This window comes from Peromyscus californicus, unplaced genomic scaffold (assembly GCF_007827085.1).
Source record: "Peromyscus californicus insignis strain IS unplaced genomic scaffold, ASM782708v3 Scaffold_19__1_contigs__length_69161282, whole genome shotgun sequence".
NCBI classification, from domain to species: Eukaryota; Metazoa; Chordata; class Mammalia; order Rodentia; family Cricetidae; genus Peromyscus; species Peromyscus californicus.
The window spans coordinates 66,144,895-66,166,215 of record NW_026294491.1 but is presented as its reverse complement, the minus strand read 5'-3'; the positions used below and the strand labels follow the sequence as shown (position 1 = coordinate 66,166,215).

At 39.0% G+C, this 21,321-nt stretch overlaps 1 protein-coding gene across 9 annotated transcripts in view; it reads left to right on the top strand.

The window, feature by feature from the left end:
• Nucleotides 1–21,321, top strand: part of Tbc1d5 (TBC1 domain family member 5) — a 477,512-nt gene that overhangs the window by 273,290 nt on the left and 182,901 nt on the right. For all 9 annotated transcript variants that reach the window (XM_052745614.1, XM_052745612.1, XM_052745611.1 and 6 more), the window contains one exon: nucleotides 15,988–16,090. In XM_052745614.1, coding sequence (XP_052601574.1) covers nucleotides 15,988–16,090 — 103 coding nt within the window. The remainder of the gene's footprint in view (nucleotides 1–15,987; nucleotides 16,091–21,321) is intronic.

Below are 21,321 nucleotides of genomic sequence, written 5' to 3'. Positions count from 1 at the left end.
AAAAATACAAGCTGCCGTATTCATGTGATCACACCAAAATAGCAGCTTGTATTTATATTTTCAGTCTCCTTGAGGTGGACTGCAGGCACACATGAATGAAGAGATGTGCTTTGTGTTGTGATTGGATTTAACGCAGACAAAGTACACGCTTGTGCATTCACGACCAGCCCTCACATATGCACTTGTTCACAGCCGAGAAAGTGAAAACTACAACACAAGCCGCTCTCCACGAGTTGTCGGCAACCTGTGTGTGTGTGTTTTCAATATTAAAGGGGGAGAAAGCAGATTTTCAGAAATAGAAAACAGTTCCTCTGTCCAATGGCCCACAGTCCTTCTCATTTCACATTTAAGGTAGAAACAAAATAATTATTATTGTTGCATACATAACTTAGAAATATGTATTTTTCCATACTGCTGTTGTTTTTGTTCCTCTTATTGAAAATAGATGTTCTTTTCCTCAGATAATATTTCCTGATTACAGTTTCCCCTCCCTCTGCTCCTAGCGGTTCCTCCTACCCAGATCCACCCCTTCCTGTCTCTCATTAGAAAACAACCAGGCTTATAAGAGACAATAATAAAATAAATAAAATAAAAACTAACACATTGGAATTGAACAAAATTAACAGAAGGAATAGAACCTAGGAAAAGGCACAGAAACAGAAACTCACTTGTTCCCACACTCATAAATCACATAAAAACAGTGAACTGGAAGCCATGATATCTATGCAAAGGACCTAGTGCAGGCCCTGAGCATGCTGCCTCAGTCTCCTTGAGTCCATATGAGCTTTGATGTTGTTGATTTTTTTTCTTGGTGTCTGCCTTCCGCTGTAGTTCTTACTGAATTTCTAACTCCTCTTCAGAAGGGCTCCCTGATTCCTGAGGGAAGGGATTTGATAGAGACATCCCATTTAGGGCTGAGTGTTACAAGGTGTCTCATTCTCTGCTTAATGTCTGGCTGTGGGTCTCTGTATTTGTTCCATCTGCTGTAGAGGGAAGCTTCTTCAATGATGGCAGAGCAAGGCACTGATCTGAGTACAGCAGAATGTCATTAGGAGTCCTTTTACTGTTCTGTCTTCTTTTGAAGAGTAGTATCTGGTTTTGTCCTAGGTCCCTTGTTTGTTTTTACTCTTTTACTCTTCAGAGGGGCCTGCCACCCAGCTCCCAAGTAAATCACACATGGAGGCTTATTCCTAATTATGAATGCCTGGTCTTAGTTTGGCTTGGTTCTTGCTGACTTTTCTTAACTTTAAATTAACCTTTTTTCTCTAGGCTTTTCCTGTTCTCTTAATTCTGTAAATCTCACTCTTACTCCATGGCTTGCTGTGTAGCTGGGTGGCTGGCTTCTGGTGTCCTCCTCTTTCTCTGGCTACTTCTTTCTTCCTTTCTTCATCTCTTTTCTTCCTCCTCCTCCTCCCAGATTTCTCCTATATATTCTCTTTGCCTGCCAGCCCAAGCTATCTCTCTCTCCTGCTTTGCTATTGCCTGTTCAGGTCTTTATTAGACCATCAGGTGTTTCAGGCAGGTAAAGTAACACAGGTTCACAGAGTTAAACAAATGCTATATAAACAAAAGTAACACATTTTTTTGTTGTATTGAAATAATACAATAATGGTATTGAAATAATATTCTACAACAGTCCCTAGGCTAGTCTCAGGGCAGTTTGAGGTATGGAATCATTCTCATGGAGTGGGCCTTCTCTTAAATCAGATATTGGTTGGTTACTCCCACAAGCTTTGTGCCACCATTACACTAGCACATCTTGCAGGCAGATCACCATTGTCAGTCAAAGAGTTTAACTAGCTTGGTGTTTACACTTCTCTTTTCTCAGCATACAGAATACCTTCCTGTACCAAAGACACTAGAATGTAGTTGTGAAGGCTGTAGTAGGCACCAGCTAGACTTCTCCATGTTTAATGAATTGTATAGGTGTTGTCTTCACCAATGTGGCCTTGCTGTCAATTTGTTGACAGTAGTCTCCTGTCTTGGCAACAGCCTAGGTTATTTATGCGATTCCTTTGGGACCCCTTTGGCCAACAACCCAGTCCCAGTACTGGAAGCTTCATTTGGTGACAAGATGTTTATTTGGGACTCTGTCTCCTCATTATTTGGCAATTTTATTTAAATCAAATTTACATATATATATATATATATATATATATATATGTGTGTGTGTGTGTGTGTGTGTGTGTGTGTGTGTGTGTGTATATACATATATACATATATATGGAAGCTTCTATTGTATTAGATTTCCATAGTACCCCTCAAATGGATCTTCATTTCAGCTGTCTCTCCCTGTCCCTGCCTTCTCTCCCCTTCCGCACTTGATTCTCCCATTCCAGAACTCCCATGCATCCATAACTATCTGTTTTATTTCCCTTTCCTTAAGGAGGGCTCTCTATCCACCCTAGTTCCTTATACTCTGTGCCTAACCTTTGGGGTTATAAGGCTTGTAACTTGGTTATTATTGACTCAATAGCTAATAGCTACATAAAAGCAAATACGTACAACATTTGTCTTTTGGGGTCTAGGATACCTCACTCAGGATGATTTTTTTTTCCTAGTTCTATCCGTTTGCCTTCCAATTTCATAATTTATTTTTTTATGGATAAGTAAGACTTCATTGTGTAAATATACTTCATTTTTGCAATCCATTATTCTGCTGAAAAACAGCTAGGTTGTTTCCAATTTCTGGCTCTTACGAATAGAGCAGCAATGAACACAGTTGAGCAAGTGTCTCTATGGTAGGATGAAGCGTCCTTTGGGTATATGCCCAAGAGTGGTATAACTGGATTTTAAGGTAGATTGATTCCCATCTTCCTGAGGAACTACCACACTGATTTCCATAGTGGCTGTACAAGTTTGCACACTCAGCACCAATGGGTGAGTATTCCCCTTACTCTACATCCTTGCCAACATGAACTGTCACTTTAATTAATTTTAACCATTCTGATATGTGTAAGATTAAATCTCAAAGTAGTGTTGATTTGTGTTTCCCTAAGGATGTTGAACATTTTAGCTAAAGATGTTTAGTTAAGGATGTTGAACATTTCTTTAAGTGTTTCTCAGCCATTTGAGTTTCCTCTTTGAAGAATTCTCTTTTAGGTCTGTCTGTACCCCACTTTTTAAATTGGGTTATTTATTTTCTTGATATCTTTTTTTTGAGTTCTTTATACATTTTAGATGTTAGCCCTCTATCAGATGTGTAGTTGGTAAAGATCTTTTCCCATTCTGTGGGCTATAGCTGTATTTGAAAGACCTTGTACTTTGTCATGCAGAAGCTTTTCAGTTTCCAGAGGTTCCATTTGCTAATTGTTGATTTCAATGTTCCTGTGCTACAGGTGTTTTGTCCAGAAAGTTTTCCTGTGCTAATGAATTCAAACCTATTCCCTACTTTCTCTTTTATCCCGTTCAGCATATCTAGTTTTATGTTGAGGTCTTTGAGCCATTTGGAGTTGAGTTTTGTGCAGGGTGATGAATATGGTTCTATTTGGATCTTATATATGCAGACATGCAGTTTGACCAATACCATATATTGAAGATGCTGTCTTTATCCCAGTGTGTATTTCTGTCTGGCTTCTTTATAAGAAAATATCAGATGTCCATGGTTGTATATACTTACATCTGGGTCTTAAATTTGATTCCATTGATTATTATGTCTGTTTTTCTGCCAGTACATGCTGTTTTTATTAGCTCTGTCGCACAATTTGAAATAAGGAATGTGATACCTTCAGCTGTTCTTTCATAATTCAGGATTGTTTTTCACTGTCCTGGGATTTTTGTGTTTCTATATGAAGCTGAAAATTGCCCTTTCAAGATCTGTGAAGAATTGTGTTGGAATTTTTATGGAGATCACATTAGATTTGTAAATTGCTTTTGGTAGAGTGATGATTTTTACTGTATTAATCCTACCATGAGCGTGGGAATCTTTCCATTTCCTGATATCTTCTTCATTTTCTTTCTTCAGTGTTTTAAAGTTTTTCTCATAGAAACCTTTCACTTGGTCAGAGTTATCCTAAGGTATTTTACATTATTTGATTTTTTTGTGAAAGGTATTGTTTCTCTGATTTCTTTCTCAGCCCATTTGTCATTTGTATATAGGAGAGCTACTAATTTTTATGAGTTAATTTGGTATCCAGATACTTTACTAAAAGTAGTCATCAGCTGTCTGAGTTTCTCAGTGGAATTTTTAGGTTCACTTATGTATATTATCATATCATCCACTAATAAAGATACTTCTACTTTTTCCTTTCCAGTTACCTTTAGTTGTCTTGCTCTAGTTAGGATTTTAAGTACTAGGGCTGGAGAGATGGCTCAGCAGTGAAGAGCACTTGTTGCAGAGGAAACCCCAGTTCAATTCCCAGCACCCACATGGCAATTCACAGCTGTCTGTAACTCCCGTTCCAGGGATCTGACCCCCTCACACAGACTATATATACAGGCAAAACACCAATGCACATAAAATAAGAATAAATAAATCATTAAAAGAGGATTTCAATCCTTATTGAATAAGTATGGAGAGAGAGAACAACTTTATCTTGTTCCCAACTTTAGAATTGCTTGTGTTTCACTCCATTTAAATTGCTGTTGGCTATGGGCTTGCTGTAAACTGCCTTTACCATGTTTAGGTCTGTCCCTCAATTCCTAATCTCTCTGTAACTATTACCATGAAAGGATATTAGATTTTGTGAAAGGTCTTTTCTACATCTAATGAGATGACCATGTTTTTTTTCCTTTCAGTTTGTTTTTTGGTGGATTCCATTTATTAATTAACATATGTTAAACCATTCCTGCATCTCTGGGATGAAGCCTACTTGGTAGTCTGTCAATATAACAGGTTTTCTAAAACATCCAAGCAGATCTCGACTTGAAGCTACTTTGGGGCATCATCAGGAATCATGATTTGAATTTCTCTTGAAAATGCTTTTTTCGGTTTAAACCGAAATAAAGTCTGTATTTCCAATTTTGACACAGTATTACATACAGAGTGTACGTATGTCTTCCCACATGTCCTCCCCCTACTAATTTTTCACTTTTATGGTTTTATTGGAAAGGCATTTGGAGGATAGATGACAACAGGGTAGAAGGTTCAATCTGTGACTCACAGCTCAGTAGAACCAGAAAGAAGTGGACCTGAAAACCTTTATTTTCCAACAGTGACCGTGCCACCTCCTCACCTCCCAGCTCACTTGACATGCCCGGCGTTCACCTTGCCATTCCACACCTTCACTTGCCTTCTCCACTGCCCATTCGAGCCCTCACATTTCTTGTTAGTCTGTCGGTGATTTTTCTCCCTGTGATAATGCCATCATAACAACCTTACTTTCACTTCTTTGACTTTAAAAAATGAGAACTCACTTCCTGTTTGAGGCATGCATTTTTAATTTTCAAAACAAATTGAAGACAACAGAACTCTACTCAATCTTTTCTTCTGTTCCATCTTCCCACCCAAGACTCATTTTATAGGCTTAAATTTTCTTTATGTGGAGCTGTTTACTTGTAAATGATTTTTCTTTTAGCAATTTCTTTTTGGTAAATTACTGTGACCCACACCTGTTGTGAAAGTTGAAAATTCTAATAAAGACTGCTTCTTCTTTTATATGCCACACATTTTATTGTGAATTAACATTTCAAATTATGAACAAATTTATATTTGTGCTCTCAGTTTTTTTTTTTTTAAGCTCAAAATTCTTAGATATCTTCGTAGTCTTTCGTAGTGGGCATATGTGTGGATAGTCAAATCCCTTGAGCACTTCTTCAGTTTAAGAAACATTTATTGAATACTTTCAGTGCACAAAGCACATACAAAACAAATTGGACAGAACATAAATGAATCTGCATATTGCAGCTTATTTAGAAAGTGGTGACAATTAAAATCTGTATTTTTAGTTCAGTGTTATTCAACTCGGAAGTATTGACATTTTAGACCAAGTAATTGCTGTGAGAGGCTGTTAGGCACAGTTTGGACCTGTAGGCTACCTGATAAAGCACTGTGAGGCACACTTCTTAACTCTTTTCAGGAGTGCCCCCCCCCCCCAATTGAAGAATTTCTGTAGCTTTATTTAAGCTCTTACAAAAGGGTTTCACAGTCATGCTTCTGGTTTCTTTTTAATCTTTATTTTCTGTCTGCGTCCTAGATTTTATTTTGCCAAGAAACAGTGCTATAATGTTAACATGGTTTGCTGATTAGAGAGGCTGAGAATGAGAAGCTTTTTAAAGTCAACAGCTTCTCCACAAATATGCTTCCCAGTTCTTCCTTTTGCTTTATCTTTGTTCATTCTAACCTAGATAAGGAGAGCCATGAGATGACTCCTTCAGTACTGTGCCTGGATTCTCCTCAGCAGGGTCACCTAGCTTATTAGATGTTTTTCTGTTTCAGTGTGACCAGAGGCTCCAGTGTTGTCCAAATATTTGTCTTAATGCAGGGACTTCTTTTCTTCCTTTCTTCCTGTACTGTTTTCCATATTGTCACTGAAGGCCTTGCCAGCAGCTGTCCCTCCGTTGTCTTTACCAGTCTCTTTCTACATTCTCCTGAAGAGCATTTTGGCTTCTAAACTCTGAAGATTCTTCAGCAAACATTGTTTTAAACAGCATCTTACTTTCAGACCTCGAGACTTTTGCACATCACCTTTTTTGTTTGTTTTGTAAGTAGACCTCATCAATTCTCCCTTCCCTTTCCTCCCTTCAAAGCCTTCTTCCTATACACTCTTCTCCACCCTCCCTCAAATTCGTGTCTTCTAATGTATGTTCTTTCATCCCATGTTCAACTGTTCTTCATAAAATGTAAACCTTAGGAAGGTATTATATTATTTTGGTGGTTAATGGTATAGTAGGGAGTTTTCACCAGCTCATTTTCAGGTTTGAATGAGTGCTTATTTTGATTTTCTATTTTTGAAATATGGATATAACATCAGTTATTTTTCCTTCAAGTCATTCTGTGCTTCTTTGTCCTGTTTCATGACTATAAACCCTTACCAGGGGCTTTATTTTTTCCCTTTGGGCATCTTATTGAATACCTACATCTTCACTAATTCATCTGGGCCCAATGTGTTGTCTGTTTTAATACTCCTAATTACCTAATTATGTACTATAATTCGGGGACAAAGCCCTTCATCGTTTCACTATATTCTTAACCCTTTTCTTGCTTAGGAAGTATTTTTTTTGTATCTTTTTCCTGTGAAAACTGTTGAGTTAAAATAATCTAGGTATTTGTCTATAGTGAAGTCTTTTGAATTCAAAGAAGTAGTTTGAGTTCATTATGGTTTTTATTTTGAATTAACTTTTGGTGATCATATATTTAGAAACCTTTTGCTTTTGCCAATTTTTTTTTTGATGATCCACATTCATTTGTTTGATTATGTGCAGTTTAAGAAATTGCTGGGCGGTAGTGGTGCATGCCTTTAATCCCAGCATTCGGGAGAGAGAAGCAGGCAGATCTCTGTGAGTTTAAGGCCAGCCTGGTCTACAGAGTGAGTTCCAGGACAGGCTCCAAAGCTACACAGAAAAAATCCTGTCTCAAAAAAAAAAAAAAAAGAATTTGAGTACTGGATACTGGAGGGATGACTTAGCAGTAAGACCACTAGCTGCTGCTCTTCTAGAGGATATGAGTTCATGAGTTCAATTCCCAGCACTCCTATCAGATTCTTCACAGCTGCCTGTAACTCCAGCTCCAGGAGATCCCATGCCTTTGTCCTCTGTGGCCATCAACACTCATATGCACATAACTACACACACACACAGAGTATTTTTTTAATTATATATATATATTTTTTTTTCGTTTTTCGAGACAGGGTTTCTCTGTGTAGCTTTGCGCCTTTCCTGGGACTCACTTGGTAGCCCAGGCTGGCCTCGAACTCACAGAGATCCACCTGGCTCTGCCTCCCGAGTGCTGGGATTAAAGGCGTGTGCCACCACCGCCTGGCTAATTATATTTTTTGAAAGCTGAGTACTACACACATGTACCACTGAACTACATACCCTTTGAGTTCCATTATTTTAGGTTGCACATGTAAGTGAGAACATGTAGATTTTGTCTTTCTGTTTATAGCTTACTTTCTTTAGCCTGTTTTCCATTTCTATCTATATTCTTACAACCCCTAGAATTTCTTCCTGTTTTAATGCTGAAAGGTCTTCCATTATATACATTCTTATCAACCTTTCCATTGATGTGTATATTTCATTTGAGGTGATAACTTGGCATGTTTTATGTGCTACATTGAAACTAGGAATACAGACAAGAAGTGTATATTCTGATTTTATTTTATTTTTGAAGATCCTTCATACCATTTTCTATAATGGTGGTTTTAATTTACATCTTCACCAGAAATAGTCAGGGATTCCATTCTTAAAATTATCATTAATACTTCATACTTTTGTCTTTGTGAGAATATCAATTCTGTTAGGTGTGAAGTGATATCTCATTGATTTATAGATCTCTAATTGCTAAGAAGTATAATCTACTTCATATGTCTGTAAGCCACTATGTGTCTTCTTTAGAGAAATATCTCTTCAGGACTTTTATCTTTAAGAATCAAATCTAAAAACAATTATTGTCCAGGCCAATGTAAGCTTTCTCTATTTTCTTCTAGTAGTTTCAGTTTCAGGTTTTATGTTAAAATTTAGTCATATGCCTTTAATCCCAGCACTCGGGAGGCAGAGGCAGGTGGATCTCTATGAGTTCGAGGCCAGCCTGGGCTACCAAGTGAGTTCCAGGAAAAGGCGCAAAGCTACACAGAGAAACCCTGTCTCAAAAAAACCAAAAAAAAAAAAAAAAATCTTAGGTTTTATTTTTATTTTGTTTTAATCTTTTCCCTACAGATATCAATGTTCTCAACATTCTTTAAAAAGTGACTCTTTCTCTCTCTCTCTCTCTCTTTCTCTCTCTCTCTCTCTCTCTCTCTCTCTCTCTCTCTCTCTCTCTCTCTCTCTCTGTTTTGTTTTAGTTTTTTGAGACAAGTCTTCTATAGTGTAGCCCTGGCTGTTCTGTAACTCACTCTATAGACCAGACTAGCCTTAAACTCAGAGATCCATCTGCTTCTGCCTCCAGAGTGCTGGGATTTAAGGCGTGTGCCACCGCTAAAAGACTGTTTCTTTTCCCTTTGTATATTCTTTATGTCATTGTCAAAAAACAAAAAATAGTGCTTTCTTATGTTGGTTGATGTGTCTGTTTTTATACTAATATCAAACTGTTTTAATTGTTGTTGCTTTGTAGTATAGTTTGAAATCATCTATTGTGATAAAAGTTATGTTCTTTTTTTTTGTTCTTTTTCCTTTTGATTATCTTATCTATTTTGATTATTTCATGGCTAAATATGATTTCTTTATATTTTTAATATGATTTTTTTAATTGATTCTTTGGGAATTTCACATAATATACTCCCATGCCACTCATTTCCCAGTCCTTCCACCCTTGTAGCCCCTCCACAAAAGAAAATTTAAAAAACAAAAGAAAACAGTTTCAGTCCTCCATCACTCCAACCTCTCCTTCTTATATTCATTTGTTATAGTGGCCTTGGGAGTTGTGATGGGTCACGCAGTACACCATTTTGCCCAAACAGCTTTACTTGTAAGTGTTCATTGCAATGCGTTATTGGTCTGTTTCAAGACCTCTGGCTTCTGATACATCATCAATACTGGACCCTCACTGAAACTTCTCTGAGATAGTCTCCTGTTGCTCTGAGTCAGGGAGATCCTGCAGCTATGGTTCCACAGGACCAGTCCTTTCACACACGCTAGCAGGTCACAGATGGTGTAGGCAATGGGGTGGGGGTGGGCCAACTCAAAGCCCTGGATATTGGCCTGAGTAGTAGCTGAGTTTGTGAATCAGGGCCTCCACTAGGACTGCCCCCCGCCCACCCCCAGGTGAGGATCAGGGCCATCTCTCCTATGTTCATGGTAAGGGGTGAATCCAGTTCTCCTGCATGCAGGACTAGCTCTCCCAATGAGGCAGCCAGCGAAGGGTGGGACAAGTTCTCCTGTGCCCTGCCCATTGAGGCCAGCTCTATCATGGCCCCCCATAGTAACATGGGCCACAGACATCATCACAGACGCCAGCTGGGTAGGGCCACAGACCCAGACATGGCACTCAGCCACAGCGCAGACCTGGATAAAACCTGGTCCCAGGTGGCTGCATAGGCCACCCATATTAGCCTGTTTCTCACCACCTTTGCGTCTTTAATTCTGCTTCTCTCCACAGTGCACAAACCGTTCCACTTCTTTCCCATTTCTCCGCCACATACCTGTTTATCCTAGCGGCACCGGCCCTCCTTGGTTGTGGGGTGCTGTGTGGTCCTGTGGCTGACTTCTGCCTTCCTGGGCTTGTAAATATGATTTATTGTACCTATCATAAATGACATGGGGGTTAAATACGATAATTGCAATGATCCTATAGATTCCTTTGAGTAGTATTACAAAATTGTCTTCCAATACTGTTTTTGTTTTCTGGCCAAATATGAACGTAACTTTCCTTGGACTTCATTTTTTCAATAATATTATAATTAAATTTGTCTCTACTCCTATTTATATTGTGGATTTTCTTCCCTCCTATTTTCCTACTGGGTTTTTTGTTTTGTTTTTGGCTCAATCATGAAGTTTTTGGGGGTGAGGTTGAGACAGGGTTTCTCTGTGTAGCCCTGAATGTCCTGGAACTTCCTTTGTAGACCAGGCTGGCCTTGAACTCACAGAGATTCCCCTGTCTCTGCCTCCCAAGTGCTGGGATTAAAGGTATGTGCCACCACTGCTTATCAATCAGGAACATTCACAGTCTCAATATTAATGTTTTGCATTATCACATTTTTTCTGGATGTGATATTGTCTGGAATTCTTAAGAGGATAGAAGAGCTAGAGGCTGTTTTGAAACTTAGAGCATATCACAGAAGATGATAATGACTATTTCTAGAAGTACTACTCTCTCTGCTTTTTCTTCTCTTATGTCTGTTCCTATAAATAATATCGGCTTGCATATTGATTGTACAGCAAGTATGTGTTATTGCTCTACTTTTTTGATCAACATTCTGAACTTGGTTCTTCCTTGCATCTCAAATCATGAAATTTTCCTGGAAGTGCACTTCTCAGGCTTCCTATAACTGTAGGAATGAAGTGGCCTAGTGCTGCTGCTCTGCTGTCTGCCCACTCACACTGGCCATTACTAATTTCTCTAGGGTCAATTTGATTGCCAATTAGTCTGAGTTGGACTGGATCATTTCTGGATTTCTCCAGTTTACATTTTGGTGAATATCAGTTCTTTTTCTAACTTATGAAAAATCACATATTTGTGTTTCTTTTTCAGAACTCTTCTGTATATTTCTTCCTCAGTTACTTAATGCAATGGTTTCAACAGAATTTAAAGAGCAAGTCATACTAATCAAAACAATAAATAAAATATATAGGGTAACTTGAAATTTCATAAATTGGCACTTGAACATTGGAGCGTAGATGTGTAGATGTGCTCTTGAGTAACATGCTGCTGCCTCACACTTTCTTAGTTGATTGATACTTACTAAAAATGAACAATTTAAATTATCTATCTGAATTTTAGTTCTCATGGCTCTCTCACTTTTAATCTCCTAAGTGATAAGTATGCCTTTAAATGAAACCATGAATTGTGTACAATGTAATTTAATTTTTCATATTTAGATGGCAGACACTATATACATAATTCATAGACATATGAGGCAAAGTGAGTATAACAGCTTTTCAATGATCATTGTATTACAACACCCAAACAGTTCTTATTTTTGTCAGTGTGCAAAGAACATTTCCAAATAATAGACAAAAATGGGAGCACGTAAAATTATTGAGCCAGCTGATCAAATTTTTTTCCTGCATGTACTTTAACAACTGAAATAAGCTTAAGTCACATCATGAGGGACAGACACAGAAATTTCCTCACTAAAATATATTGTTCTATTCTTCCCTTAATGGCTGTGTCTCTAAGAGTAGCAGTTTACTTTGTTAATTGTATACTTTTCCTTTGTCCTGATTGCTGCCTGCAGGTCAGGTGGGGAGTCGGGGTATCTGGAGGGTTGTCACCCTAAGGTTCATGCACAGATATACGTGTTCACCTTGCTCAGATTCTTAGGTTGTTTCACGGCCCCAAAAGAGGTTCCTGTTGCTGCTAAGGAAGAACTCGGAAACCTAAGTCTAGACATACCTGTACATCAAAGGAAAATTTAAGAGAAGTTGTACAAACTCAGAAGAAATTACCTCAATTATATAAGAAATAGGATCTGAAAAACTACTCCTCATTGATGCCTAGCATAGCTCAACTGCAAGCCTAGCCTGACGACAGGAACTGCACCCACAGTTAGCCAGCTGGGTGGGTGTGAGGCACAGAATAGCCAAGACCTCCAGAAAGAAAGCAATATGCTTTAGTAATATGATGTACTCAGATGTAACTAGTCTTTAAAAGACTCTGTTGAAGAGTACTTGCCATTTTCAGTGATTCTCTCTGACTCCAAGCTCTAGGTAGTAGTAATGCCCTCTGACTCCATGCTCTAGGTAGTAATAATACCCTCTGACTCCATGCTCTAGGTAGTAGTAATGCCCTCTGACTCCATGCTCTAGGTAGTAGTAATGCCCTCTGACTCCATGCTCTAGGTAGTAGTAATGCCCTCTGACTCCATGCTCTAGGTAGTAGTAATGCCCTCTGACTCCATGCTCTAGGTAGTAGTAATGCCCTCTGACTCCATGCTCTAGGTAGTAGTAATGCCCTCTGACTCCATGCTCTAGGTAGTAGTAATGCCCTCTGACTCCATGCTCTAGGTAGTAGTAATGCCCTCTGACTCCAAGCTCTAGGTAGTAGTAATGCCCTCTGACTCCATGCTCTAGGTAGTAGTAATGCCCTCTGACTCCATGCTCTAGGTAGTAATAATGTCCTCTCCCTCCATGTTGTAGGCAGTAGTAATACCCCTCTCACTCCACTGCAGGCATTTTTCTATGCGCCCCCCATCAGAAGATCAGTACCACCTCTCCTACTTGGTAGGTGCAGCTCTAAGCCATCCTTGCCCCAGCTAAAAATTAGCAACATGAATTTAAACACAGGATTTTCTACTTGGATTTGTGAGTTTTCATTTCTTCTCATAATACACCATCTACTTCCTGACACACTCTTCTTCAGGCTTATTTCTGCCTATAGTCTTTTATTTATTAATTTTTTTACTTGTTTTACATACTAACCACAGATTCCCCCTCCCTCCTCTCCTCCCATTCCCTCTACCCTTTTCTATTCCCCCCCATCCACTCAGGATAAGGCCTCCCGTGGGAGTCAACATAGCATGACATATCAAGTTGAGGCAGGACCAAGCTTCTCCCCCATGCTTCAAGCCTAACTGAGGCACCCACCATAGGAAATAGGACAGGTCCTTGTTCCACTACTAGGGGCCCCAGAAACAGACCAAGCTAGACAACTGTCACACACATGCAGAGGCCCTAGGTTAGTCCCATGCAGGCTCCCTAACTCTTGGTCCAGAGTCTATGAGCTCCCCCTAGTTCAGGTCAGCTGAACCCCAACATGATCTTGACCACCCCCCCTCCTTGCTCATATGAGCCCTCCTCCCTCTCTTCAACTGGACTGCTGGAGCTCAGCTGAGTGCTTGGCTGTGGATCTCTGCATCTGTTTCCATCAGTTATTGGATGCAGGTTCTATGATGACAATTCAGGTAGTCACCAATCTGATCATAGAGGAAGAAGGCCAGTTCAGGCACCCTCTCCACTATTGCTAGGAGTCTTAGCTGGGGTCATCCTTGTGGATTTCTGGGAGTTTCCCTGGCACCAGGTTTTTCCCTAACCCCATAATGGCTCCCTCTATCAAGATGTCTCTTTCATTGCTCTCTCTCTCCATCCTTCTTCCTTCGACCATCCCAATCCCTCATGTTGCCATCTCTACCCCGCCCCCACCTCCAGTTTATCCAGAAGATCTCACCTATATCCTCTTCCCAGGGCAATCCATGTGTTCCTCTTAGGGTCTTCCTCTTTCCTAGCTTCTATGGGGCTGTGGATTGTAGCCTGGTTATCCTTTGCTTTATATCTAATATCCACTTATGAGTGAGTACATACCATGTTTGTCTTTCTGGGTCTGGGTTGCCTCACTCAGGATGGTTTTTTTTTCTAGTTCCATCCATTTGCCTGCAAATTCCATGATGTCATTGTTTTTTACCACTGAGTAGTACTCCATTTTCTTTATCCGTTCTTCAGTTGAGAAGCATCTAGGTTGTTTCCAAGTTCTGGCTATTACGAATAATGCTGCTATGAACATAGTTGAGTATGTGTCCTTGTGGTATGATTGAACATCCTTTGGGTATATATCCAAGATTGATATTGCTGGGTCTTGAGGAAGATTGATTCCCAATTTTCTAAGAAACAGCCATACTGATTTCCAAAGTGGCTGTACAAGTTTGCACTCCCACCTTGCTCCACATCCTCTTCAGCATAAGCTGTCATCAGTGTTTTTGATCTTAGCCATTATGACAAGTATAAGATGGTATCTCAGAGTCGTTTTGATTTGCATTTCCCTGATGACTAAGGATGTCTTTTGTCCATTTGAGATCCTTCTGTTGGGAATTCTTTGTTTAGATATGTACCCCATGTTTTAATTGGATTATTTGGTATTTTGGTGTCTAGTTTCTTGAACTCTTTATATATTTTGGAGATGAGCTCTCTGTCAGATGTGGGGTTGGTGAAGATCTTTTCCCATTCTGTAGGCTGTCGTTTTGTCTTTTTGACGGTGTCCTTTGCTTTACAGAAGCTTTTTAGTATCAGGAGGTCCCATTTATTAATTGTCGATCTCAATGTCTATGCTAATGGTGTTATATTTAGGAAGTTGTCTCCTGTGCCAATGCATTCAAGGCGACTTTCCACTTTCTCTTCTATCAGGTCCTGCCTATAGTCTTTATCACTCCTCTAATAAAAAATGTAGATTCACTGAATTGTGTTACTGAGGTATAAATTCAGTTACACCTTTTTTCCTAACTTGCTCCACCTTTTCTTCTGTACCAAAGCTGTGCTCCCTTCTGTCACTATTTCATGTAACTTCCTTTTCTCTTTTCTTTTCCAGGTATCTGTTTGATACACTGACTGCCCTGTTTGCCTTCTTATCCTTCTTTCTGACCTAGTTGCCTTTCATGCCAGTGTTCCATGTTGTTCTTCCCTACAAATGGTTGACTGAACCCAGTTGACACTCCTAGATGCCTCTAGCCCTTACATTGTCTGTTTATTTCTGTGTTTACTCATTGGTTTCTTTCTGCTGTTCATTGTCATATCTCTGTTAACTTCTTGAACTCTTTTCAAGCAGATCATCCTCCTTTTTATATTTCACAGTATATCAAAGCACCTTGTGAGTGTTTGATGCAGAAACATTTAATCAAGGCTTACTCACTTGTGTTCCATTTAATTCTACATTTTAATCAGATGAAACTGATGGTACTGTAATGTACAGTTGAAACCCTGATACCAAGAAAAATAGTGACAATGATTATTTTTGTAAGTTATTACTTATACATATTATATTTTCAAAAAAAAAAAACCAAATGGTATGACTGGATGTGGTGGCATACACCTGTAATTATAGTACCCAGGAAACTGAGGCAGGAGGATCACTATTTCCACACTAGACTAGACTATTTATTGAGACCAGACTGTTTCTCTAAAAGAAACAGACAACTCTCCACAAACAGCCTAAAAACAAAGCAACTTCTCACCTCCAAATAGGTTGACTGTGTCATTTATTTCTAAAATCACTGTAATTCCTACATGAAATTATTTAAGTATATGGAAAAATAATGAAATGTTTAGCTGTTGAAGGATGTCATGTGCCTGTGGAATTTAATGGTTTTTTTTCTTTTCCTTTATCACCTCTTTTTAAGCCTATCATAGTTGATCAGAACTGAGGGGAAATGTTCTGCAGACCTTGGAACCTTTTAGAGATGAGAATCTGAGGATAATCCTGGAACTACTAGTTAGATTCAATATCTGTTCATTTTTTTCTTTTTTCAGATTTCCTGAAATGCAGTTTTTCCAACAAGAAAATGTGAGAAAAATCCTTACAGATGTTCTGTTCTGTTATGCTAGAGAAAATGAACAGTTGCTTTATAAACAGGTAATGAACTACGTCTCTTACAGGTGGCACTCATTGACTCAGACAAATGACAGGACAGTGGTGTAGCCTTTGTTGTGTCCACAGTGCTATCCGAATACTAAAGTAATGCAAGCATGCTTGCCAGATGGAGAGAGCAGAGAGCGTGCACAGGGAAGCACACACTCCTCGTCATGAGCATGTGTTACCTTCTGTGCAGTGTCCAGTCCTCCCTGTACACTTTGGAGTCCATATATAAACCTCATCTTTGCAACTACTTTAGTAATAAAACTTCTCGGAGTTGTGTGTAAATATTGTTTCTAAATGCAACAGTTGTTAATATGTGACATCATGTGAAAAGTAATTAAGTGTTCTATCCCTCTGAAGTGTACCCATAGTAGAATTTGAAAGAAAGGTTCTGCAAATTTTTTAAAGTTTCAAAGAATCTAACTAGATTCTTTGTACCCCTGACTTTTGACACATTTTATTACCAAAGATTACTAGATCATTTAAATTTTTTGTTAACATAAATCAGTTGATATATGAATACATAAAAAATCATATTTAAGTTCATTATATTGCACTAGATATATATATATGTATATATATATGAGTATTTTATTTTTCTAAGTATATATAAGAATTCAAACTAAATTCAAAATAATCAAAAGTTACATCTAGTTGATGACTAACAAATTGTAGCTTAAACAGAAAATAATTATGGAGAAGGCAATATTGAACCAGAAATAAACTTTACAAGATTTTTAAGATGGCAAAGCCAGATTACAGTTGTATTAAGAACTGTGTTTGTTTCAAATGGCTGAAAGACATTTAAGGAATTGCTCAACATCCCTAATCATCAGGGAAATGCAAATCAAAATGACTCTGAGATACCACCTTACGCCTGTCAGAATGGCTAAGATCAAAAACACTAAAGACACCTTATGCTGGAGAGGATGTGGAGCTAGGGGAACTCTCCTCCAGTGCTGGTGGGAATTCAAGCTTGTACAACCACTTTGGAAATCAATATGGCGCTTTCTTAGAAAATTGGGAATCCATCTCCCCCAAGATCCAGCTATACCACTCTTGGGCATATACCCAAGGAATGCTCAACCACACCACAAGAGCACTTGTTCAGCTATGTTCATATCAGCATTGTTTGTAATAGCCAGAACATGGAAACAACCTAGATACCCTTCAACTGAAGAATGGATAAACAAAATGTGGTACATATACACAATGGAATACTACTCAGCAGAGAAAAACAATGACATCATGAGGTTTGCAGACAAATGGATGGATCTAGAAAAAATCATCCTGAGTGAGGTAACCCAGACTCAGAAAGACAAACATGGTATGTACTCACTCATAGCAGGATACTAGACATGAAACAAGGATGACTTGTCTGCTACTCACATCACCAGGGAGGCTACCTGGAAAACAGGACCCCAAGAAAGACACGGGGATTGCCCAATGACAGAGAAATAGAAGAGATCTTCATGAACAGCCTGGACATGAGTGGGGGAAATGAAGAGCGAGGGTCGAGGGAAAGAGAGCTTGGGGGAGCGGGAGATCCCAGCTGGATCAACAATAGAGAGGGAGAACAAGGAATAGGAGACCATGGTAAATGAAGACCACATGAGAATAGGAAGAAGCAAAGTGCTAGAGAGGCCCACAGAAATCTACAAAGATACCCCCACAACAGACTGCTGACAATGGTCGAGATACACCCCAAACTGACCTACTCTGGTGATGGGATGGCCAAACACCCTAATTGTCGTGCTAGAAACCCCATCCAACTACTGAGGGATCTGGATGCAGAGATCCATGGCTAGGCCCCGGGTGGATCTCTGGGAGTTCAATTATCGAGAATGAGGAGGGTTTGTATGAGCGAGAATTGTTGAGACCAAGGTTGGATAAAGCACAGGGACAAATAGCCAAACGAATGCAAACACATGTACTATGAACCAATGGCTGAGGGATCACCAACTGGATCAGGCCCTCTGAATGGGTGAGACAGTTGATTGGCTTGATCTGTTTGGGAGGCATCCAGGCAGTGGGACTGGGGTCCTGTGCTCATTGCATGAGTCGGCTGTTTGAAACCTGGGGCCTATGCAGGATCGCTTGGCTCGGCCTAGGAGGAGGGGAGGAGGGGACTGGACCTACCTGGACTGAGTCTACCAGGTTGATCTCAGTCTGCGTGGGGGGGGGGGGGGGGGGGGGGGGGGGGGCCGCTTTGCCCCCGGAGGAGGTGGGAATGGGGGGTGGGCTGGGGGGAAGGTGAGGGGGACACGAGGGGGGAGAACAAGGGAATCCGTGGCTGATATGTAGAACTGAATTGTATTGCAAAATAAAAATAAAAAAAATTAAAAAAAAGTTAAGTCTACTAATATTCCATGGAGAAGATTAATAAAAATCTCAGACATTCAACTAAAAAAAAAAAAGAACTGTGTTTGTTACATTATTTTTGTTGTTCAGTGCAGGCAGTTGAGCCTAGAGCTTCTCACAAGCTAGCCTTTTACTCTGGAATTGAGCCACACCCAGCTCTGTCACATAATGTTCATATTAGTTACATCCCATCAGTAGCTATTTAGAATTTAAATTGAAAATATGCATCTCATTTAAATGTCTGCAGATACATTTGATACTACAGTTATAAAAGCTGTATGAGGAAAACTATAAATGTTTTTGAAGTACTAAAGCAATAGCTAAATAAATAGAAAAATAATAGCGTGTTTTTCAGTGGGAAAATTGGAAATACAAATGTTTTCCTCCTTCTAAATTAATGTATGATCTCAGTAACAGTCTGGGATGTGTACCTTATTAAATTCGGCCATAGGGACTTTCCCATGCAGTTCCTCAAAGATGAGCGTTGGGCTAAAGAGGCCCCAGGTGACAGCACTCGTGTTTGGGTCTTCTGCTTCCTTCCCTTGATCTACACATCTGTTCTGTGCTGTGTCGTGCTGTCTGTGGCTTGACAGCTGACATGGTCAGTTTTCTCAGATTGTTTTGCTCAGGATTGCTTTGGCTATCGAGGGTTTTTTTAATGCTTCTATGAATTTTATGATTTTATGGATATTTTGATAAAGACTACATTGGATCAATAAATGCTTTTATTAGGATGGTTATTTTCACAATGTAAATCCCATCAGTCCATGAACGTGGGGGAGAGTCTTTCCATCTTCTGGTGCCTTCAGTCTCTTCAGTTCTCTTTAGAAAAGTACAGAACTAAATCAGGAAGTCTTTAGGAATAGAAACGAGTTCTGCACAGAGAAAATAATGTAGTATGGCACTCCATCATCTGATGTATGTAGACCAGTATATTTATACAAGAGACTAGATAGGAGTATGGAAGATTATATTTCTAGATAAGTTAAAACAAGCCTATCAATATAAAAGTATTGACATCTTATACCTCGGTTTCACTTTAAAAGACTCGATTACCCCCTCTACAAATTAAATTCCTATAGATTTCTTTCTTACAGAGAAATAATACCTTGCTGTAGAAGGATTGATATTTAGCCGTATCAAATTTAAGTGGAAAAAGCCTTCAGTTTCATCACAAGCTGTTAAAGCTATTATTTTGTACTAGGTGACACCCCGTTTAACATCGACCATATTGTTAATAGTTATGGGATTTTATTGAATTAATGAGACTGTTATCATGTAGTAGAATGTCTTGCTGAGTTAATTGAAATTGCAGAGATTATATAAATGGTATTAATGAACTTTGACTGCCTGATGTCGCAGCTTTAATAAAGACTGCTTGGTGGGCTAAATGAGCACAGGCAGATAAAAGAACAGGTTCAATTTTGTGAGCCTACAGGCTGTGGAAGGAAACTTTGTTACCTTTATGTTCACTGCGTTGGTGTGGAGTACAGAGACTACAAAAGAGCACGCAGGGGCAACTGTGGGGGTGGGGACATTAAAGTACACATACTAAGAATACATTTGTGACTGTTTTCAAGTCGAGTCATAACTGTACTTGATGGACCTTTCTCCTTTAAAGTTGTTTATATACTTGACATTTCCATCTGCATTTGTTTATCTGGGTTTTGTTGTAATTTTCTTTTTCCTGTTAAAGCCAGGTCCTTGTGTTTTGAGCACTCTATCATTCTGCTCTGTCCTTTATACACTTGTAATTATTAATCACGTCTTACTAGTCTAAAATTGAGGGCAAGACTAAAATTTTTCTGGGCTGGTGAGATGTCTCAGTAGTTAAGAGCATGTGTTGCTCTTGGAGAAGATCTGGGTCAGTTCCTAGCATCCACAGGGATGCTAACAACTGTTTATGACTATGGTTCCATAAGATCTGGTGCCCTTTTCTGCCTTCTGTGGGCACTGCACATGGTTGGTAATAGACATACATGTAAGGATGCATGACTACTCAACTCATACACATAAAAATAAAATAAACTTTTTTTTTTCCAAGACAGAGATTCTCCGTGTAACAACCCTGACTGTCCTGAAACTCACTCTGTAGACCAGGCTGGCCTTGAACTCTGCCTACCTCTGCCTCCGAAGTGTTGGGATTAAAGGTGTACACCACCACCACCACCACCACCCAGCTTAGACTAAATCTATCAAAACAAAACAAAAAAAACTAATATTTCTCCCAGGTATTTCAGAAATGTTGTAGTTTTTTTAGAACTAAAAACCAAACTTCTAAAAGATTCTCTTAGGGGATGGAGGGATGGGTTAGCAGCTAAGAACACTGGCTGCTTTCCCACAGGACCTGGGTCCAGTTCCCACAGTTACCATAGCAACTCACAACTATCCATAACTCCAGCCCTTTTCATGCCTCCATGGGTACCATGCACATTTGATGCACAGACATACATACAGCCAAAACACTTATACACATAAAATAATAAGATTTTTTTCAAAAAAATACTGTCTTCATACTGTATAAATGACTCTAAATTTTTATTCTGTAAAATATACCTTTATTTATTTATTTGAGATATGATTTAGTACTACTTCATTTTTAATATTGTGGCTCACCTTTTTAGTTTAAAAATGTGTTAGCTGGTAGCTCATTCATTCAAAATGTATATGTATTGAATTATGCTGGGCCTGTAAAAGGATGTAAGGTTTTGTGTAAATCATCCCACATAATCCTTAGCGGAATAAGACACCATGTGTATTCCAAAACCTATGGGTGCTCAAGTTTCCTATTTGAAATGCAATATTTGCATATGGCCTACAATAAATTTTACCATATACTTAATGAAATCTCTGTATTATAATAACTA